We start from the raw sequence: 6,372 nt of genomic DNA, 5'->3' as shown, positions 1-6,372 counted from the left end.
TAAGAGAGGACATGTTGCCTATACTTTGAAGTTAGAAAATGATACTCATACTCACTCGACCTTTCATGTTTCTCAACTCAAGAAATACATTGGCTCAGCTCCTAGTTCCACTACACTTCCTCCTATGGATTCAGATGGTGCTCTTATCAAAACATCAGTTCAAATACTTAATAAATGAATGGTTAAGAGAAGTAATCAAGCATCTACAGAGGTATTGGTTGAATGGGCCAATACTTTCCTTAAAGATTCGACATGGGAACATTTGACTGAGCTCCAGTAACAGTATCTACTGTTCGATCCTTGAGGATAAGGATCGTGTTCGAGGGGGGAGTATTTGATATGGAATAATCAGCTTCAGCGGCTAATTAACGACCTATAAATCACAATTTTATTAATGTTAGTTACTCTAGCAAAACGATGTATTTTAGTCAAGTCATTAATGAAAACAGTGCGTATAAGGGGGTTATATTAGTACTTAAAAGAGTCGTTTAGTGTAAATAGTTATAAGTGATATAGTGCGTATTGGCTTATGCTAGGTTGTCCTCTTTGTTGCTGTTATTCACCATTTTAATGGCCAACCAGCTGGAATGGAGGCAGTTAAGGAAATACAAAACAATTTCTTCAACTTCAACTCTCTCTTTTTTTACTATTTTCTCCATTCTTATTGATGTTTACTAAACTAACTATAAATACGAAAAAGGCAAGCACATTTATCAAACAATAGTATAGCTATGGTGAGTAGGGAATATCGTATCCACGAGGACTAAAAGTACTAGTAATTACCGTTTTTCTATTATTTAGCCGACAAATTGGAGTGATTGTGTTTTAATATAAAATTACTAAACTAATTCATCTAAGAATGCAACAGAGAATAAATAGAGGAAATCATTGAATATTAACCAATGAGATAGACAATAACCAAGAAAGAATCCACCTAGATTTCACCTATTATTATGAATATGAGTTAAACGATTTATTCACTTGTGTCTTGATCCATAGAAAACCCTAAATTATGTTAATATCTCTTTCGAGAGTAAGAACAACTGACTCTAAGTTGTTTAATTGAAATATCTTTCTAATTGAAACCCTATCGTTACATTAACTCGATTTATGGATTCCCCTATTAGATTTGACTCTAATTCGATAGATTTATGTAGTCTATTTCTAGGATTGCATGCAACTCCACTCAACTATGCTAAATCTACTCTTAAATAGGGCCTTTTACTCCACTAAATTAAGCACATTAACATGAATTAATATCCCAAAAATATTAAAACAAGAAACAAGCATACATAATTGAGAACAAGAATCAAGTATTTATCGCGTAAAAACAAAAATTAAGTAAAAGGATTCATCATAGGTTTCATCCTCCCTAGGTATCTAAGGAACTAATTCATAATCCTGAACGAAAACATCTTAAAGTTAGAATAGCCATAAGACATAAAAAAAACCCAATAAAACTTCGAAAGAAATTAAAAGGAGATATTCGATCTTGATGGAGATCCACTTCCGAGTTGATTCCGATGGTGTTCTTCGAGTGTTTTCTTCGATCTTCTTTTCTTGCTCCCTTATGTCTTCTTTTAATGGGTATTTATAGACTTTAGAATGCTTAGAAATCCTAAAAATTGAATTTTTTCGCGTATTTGGGAAGTAGGGTGTGAAATCGACACGGGCTGGCACATGGGCATGTAGCCAGCCCGTATAGCTCACACGGGCGTGTGTCCAGTCTGTGTGGAAATGCCCAGCCCATGTGGATCCTGAAAACAACTCTTTTTGTTCGATTTTTGCTCGTTTTCCGCTCATTTCGCTCCCAAATGCTCTCCTAAGTATAGAAACATGAATTTAAAAGATTAGGAGCATTGAATTTACTAATTTGCATAATTAATTTCCAAAAATACATTAATAATAAGATTAAAATATATTACTTTTAGAGCGTATCACTTATTCTTATTCTTCTTCTTTGAAACTCCCTTTCTCAAAAACTTTCAACTTAAAATTATTAATTAAAAATGAAACCTCCTTTTAAGCATTGGATAATATTTTTAATCAAAATTCTATAACGAAGAAAAAAAATGTGAGTTCATATTTGGATATTGATATTATTATAAATTAATCTTATAATTTCAAAGCCAAACAAAAGCACGTGCAACGTAAATCACGCGTTATTATGGTTGGAAAGATATGTTTAGGTCTAAACATTCTTGTGGTCCCTCTACTATATTAAAATTTATAATTTAATTATTTTACTTTAATTCCACTTAGTTTAATCTCTATGCTTTTTTATAATGTATTTGTAGGTCTAAATATATAAGACTGTTAGTTGTCGCGGTTTAAATTGATGGCTTCAACTTTTGTTTATGGAAATCTAATTAATTATATTTAATCAATAATAAATTTATATATTAATTAAAAATTTAAGAATGTTTTAAGATAAATAATCCACTTCATCACTTCAATAAAAATAAATGATGTTATCAGTTTAGATTAGTTGATAGCATCATAAAAGGTTGAGTATCAAACTATGTCAATTAAGATTGAGTTCGGTTTAGTTGATTTATTATTTTTAATTTTTTAAACTGTCGTGATAATTTAATTTGATTTGATTTGATCTTTGATTTTTCATACTAACTTTAAATTTTAGATTTTTGAACTTTATTTTGACGAATAGCGTTTTATGACTTTTGGATATTATATGATAAAATTTTCAATTATTTTTTAAAATATATTTTTTTAAATCAAGTAAATTAAAAAAAATACTTATTATATAGTATTTTACTATTTTAAGTTTTTCCACTAGCTATTTTAAATATAAAACATTTAATTTTGCATCATAAAATATTAATATTAATTATAAATTAAATAAAAATAGAATTCAGTAACCTATGAAAACTAAAAACCGTCTGACCATAATTAAAGTAAAGAGATTAAATTGAAAATTTTAACATAATAGAGGGACTAATACTATAACATATATACCTCCTAATTTCTTTCAAAGGTGAGGGGTTATGAGCTTGGGAAACGGTTGTACCTAACCTAAAGCAAACTAAAGAATCTAATTTGTTGGGGGCGGGGGGGGAGGGGGGTTTGCTATTTCAACTGTCGTCGTCCTCAAAAAGTTGGTCATGGCTGGCTTGTTGGTCAAATTGATGTTGCCAGTCACTGCTCTCTCTTTTGCTTTCAGACCCTACCAAAACACCATTATTTACACCATTTTCCTATCTCTTTCCTTAACCATCGATGCTTCTATTTCCATGCCCCTATTCCCTATATAAACCATCATCTTCACCCCTTTTCATATATCTTTCTCCTACAGCTTACCTTTACCCTTTTCATATATACATCTTTCAAGGCTTATTTGCATTCCATTGTTCATATAGTTGCTCTCTTGCTGAAATAATGGAGTATGAAAACCAGTATCAGCATGTTGCAGCACCAAAATATGACTGTCTTCTCTTTGGTAAGTGTGTCTTTCTGCAGTATATCAGATCCTTCGGAATTCCCTTAAACCCAATAACATTTCTGATTAATTTATGTTTTATTTTCAGATGTGGATGATACCCTTTATCCTCTGAGTTCTGGTTTATCCAAAGCTTGCACCACCAACATCCAAGGTACTGCATATGTTTGCAAATTTTACATCCTTTTTTCACATATCATCTGTTCTTAATTTCTGCATTTATCGGTGCAGAATTTATGATTGAAAAGCTTGGGATAGAAGGGGACAAAGTCTCGGAGATAAATCGAGTGTTATACAGAAACTATGGGACATCAATGGCTGGTCTCAGGGTAAATTCTTGACTATTCTTTTGGTTGATTATCGTAGTTCCAGAAAAGGGTGATGATTGAATATGAATTTTTTGTTGTGTTTTTCAATGATTATATGCAGGCTATTGGCTACAACTTTAATTATGATGAATACCACAGCTTTGTTCATGGGCGGTTACCTTATGAGAACCTGAAACCTGACTATGTCTTGAGGAATCTTTTGCTTAGCTTACCAATTCGCAAAGTTGTAAGTCTTTTCTATCTATAAACGTGGTGTTCTTTTTAGGTTGGGCTAGAAATGGTATTTACAGATGACCCATCGAATCAAATCTTGGTGATCTTGGTGCTTGCTAAGGTGTTAATGAGTACCCTACTAAGCAACCCATGTTGGCTATCTATTACCTTTGAAACTTTCTTTGTGATATTTTATTACCATTGATTTTTTTTTTTGGCCACCACTTTTGAAACAGATATTCTCAAACGGGGATGAGGTCCATGTGGCTAAAGTTCTAAAGAAACTAGGGTTGGAGGGTTGCTTTGAAAGGGTTATAAGCTTTGATACCCTTAATTCTACCAATGGAAGCCATAGTTCAGATGATGAAGAGAGCTCCAAGTTGAGAGACACAAGTGCTGAAATCCTTGATGCTAACAGTGGCCCTTCCACTCCAATCATCTGCAAACCCTTCAAAAATGCATTTGAACAAGCCTTCAAGATAGCTAACATCAACCCTCAAAAAACAGTAAGTCTATCAAATCTCTTCTCCAAGCACTTTAATGGTAGCAGTTAAGGTATTATCTGTTTGTACCTACTAATTACACTAAAAAAGTACGTATTCAAATCATGTCAAGTAAAAGGACCAAACCCCGAATTTCAACACGGTAGAGGGATTAAAACCGAAATTAGACCCTTATATATTGACCCTTTTGGCTTTAGTGTTTTCTTTGTTTTGACAAGTCTTTCTTGTTCACCACAGCTTTTCTTTGACGATAGCATCCGCAACATACAATCTGGAAAAGAAATAGGACTCCATACTGTGTTGGTAAGTTCTGGCAAATTTCAGAAAAAGGATTTGAAATTTGTTGATTTTTTGCACAATTGGGTTTGATCCTTTCCTTTAAACTAATGTAGGTGGGCACTTCCCATAGAACAAATGGTGCAGACTATGCATTGGAGAGCATACACAACATCAGGGAAGCACTGCGAGAGCTGTGGGAATCAGATGCTAAGAAACCAGAAAGTGTGAAGCTTGCAATTCAGACATCAGTTATGGCTTAAGCTGATTTATAGATCACCCTAAACCCAGATTTTACAATTTCAGGATGCTTCTAACAAATTTGGGCTCTTTTGGTCTGAATCTAAATCTTGCTCTCTCTCTCTTTTTTCATGTTCCAATGGGGAATTTGTATATTTTCACTTTAATCATCTATCAATAATAATAAAAGAATATCATTGTTTCTTTTTATTATTATTGTTTAATAAAAGATCTGGCATGTTTTTATTACTTTTCCAAAGCAATTGAAAATAAACAGTCAAAATTAAAGAGTGCCTCTCTGGCATCCACACAAACAAAAACAAGAAAGAATCATCTTCATCCCTCACAACTCCCACGCATACTAGACAAACCCTTCCTTTCTCACCATAGTTTCGATGATAAGCTCCGATTAGAAGCGGTTCAAAAAAACGCTAGTTATCCTCTTCTTTTCTAGTGCTCTTACCAGTACCTCCAGGTCTGTTAGGTGGTTCTGCACAAATCGGGTTCTTCAGCCACCACAGCCCTTTGTATCACTGGTGGTCCCTCTTCCTCCCACCTAACATCACGCTTTCGAATGAAGCCCTCCTTCGCCAGCAGGTGAGCCACCCGAATACCTCCTCTTTTAATATGTTGAAATTTGAGCTCTCAAAACCCATTAAAATCTATTTAGCTTCCCAAATGTAATTACTAACCTCTGATTTGTCTATGAATGGCATTCTGAGCTTTGAAATAATTACCAATGAGTCACCTTCAACCCCAACTTTCCGAAAACTCATCTCTTAGGCGAATCAAACAACCTGTACTGCTGTCATGGCTTTCGTCGCCTCCACAAACGGTATATTCCTATTCCAATTTCATGTCGCACCCATTATCAAGCCTTTGTCGTTTCTAGTAATTATGCTCGAACTTGATGCCTCCAAATCTTTGTAAAAACCCCCCATCGAAGTTCACTTTGACTCATGAATCGGATGGAGGTTGCCACATCTCTGTTTCGGTAGTCACAGTTCTCGGTTGAGTGTCCGCCAGTGCTTCCAATTCTCTAATATACCCCCACAACAAAGGTACATAGCTCACAAGTGGAATGTCTTTTGCCTTCGTGCAACAATTTATTTCTCGATAGCCATAATGCTCAAATTGCAATAAGAATAAGTACCTGTTGTTGGGTATTATTGATGTTTAAGCCATTGAAGTAAAGATTCCCTTGTTTGACTAGGATTCCAATTGACACCCAACTGTTACCACACTTGTATGGCATAGGGAGAGCCTCGACATGCATGAGAACTAGTCTCTACCGCCGTTCCACTTTGCAAACAGACTGCATCAGTTACAAGCCTTTTAATATGTAAATTAGATT

At 34.3% G+C, this 6,372-nt stretch overlaps 1 protein-coding gene across 1 annotated transcript; it reads left to right on the top strand.

Annotated features, from left to right (window-relative positions):
• The first annotated feature begins 3,120 nt into the window (after positions 1-3,120).
• On the top strand, positions 3,121-5,228 carry LOC107885979 (suppressor of disruption of TFIIS). The gene is made up of 7 exons (XM_016809758.2): positions 3,121-3,457; positions 3,546-3,611; positions 3,689-3,786; positions 3,887-4,012; positions 4,236-4,505; positions 4,740-4,805; positions 4,895-5,228. Exons 1-7 carry the CDS (start codon positions 3,238-3,240, stop codon positions 5,039-5,041), a joined length of 993 nt encoding a protein of 330 aa, XP_016665247.1. The 5' UTR covers positions 3,121-3,237; the 3' UTR covers positions 5,042-5,228.
• The last annotated feature ends 1,144 nt before the right edge of the window (positions 5,229-6,372 follow it).

The sequence above is a fragment of the Gossypium hirsutum genome, chromosome A03 (genome assembly GCF_007990345.1).
Source record: "Gossypium hirsutum isolate 1008001.06 chromosome A03, Gossypium_hirsutum_v2.1, whole genome shotgun sequence".
Taxonomy (NCBI): Eukaryota; Viridiplantae; Streptophyta; class Magnoliopsida; order Malvales; family Malvaceae; genus Gossypium; species Gossypium hirsutum.
Note: the sequence above shows the minus strand (reverse complement) of the source record. Positions and strands in the feature narration are given on the sequence as shown.

Bases quoted from the DNA above. Each gene is read 5' to 3' on its own strand.
- LOC107885979 (XM_016809758.2), top strand. From the start codon at position 3,238: ATGCTTCTATTTCCATGCCCCTATTCCCTATATAAACCATCATCTTCA. The intron at 4,013-4,235 runs GTAAGTCTTTTC...CTTTTGAAACAG, and splicing joins GCTTACCAATTCGCAAAGTT to ATATTCTCAAACGGGGATGA. The intron at 4,806-4,894 runs GTAAGTTCTGGC...AAACTAATGTAG, and splicing joins TAGGACTCCATACTGTGTTG to GTGGGCACTTCCCATAGAAC.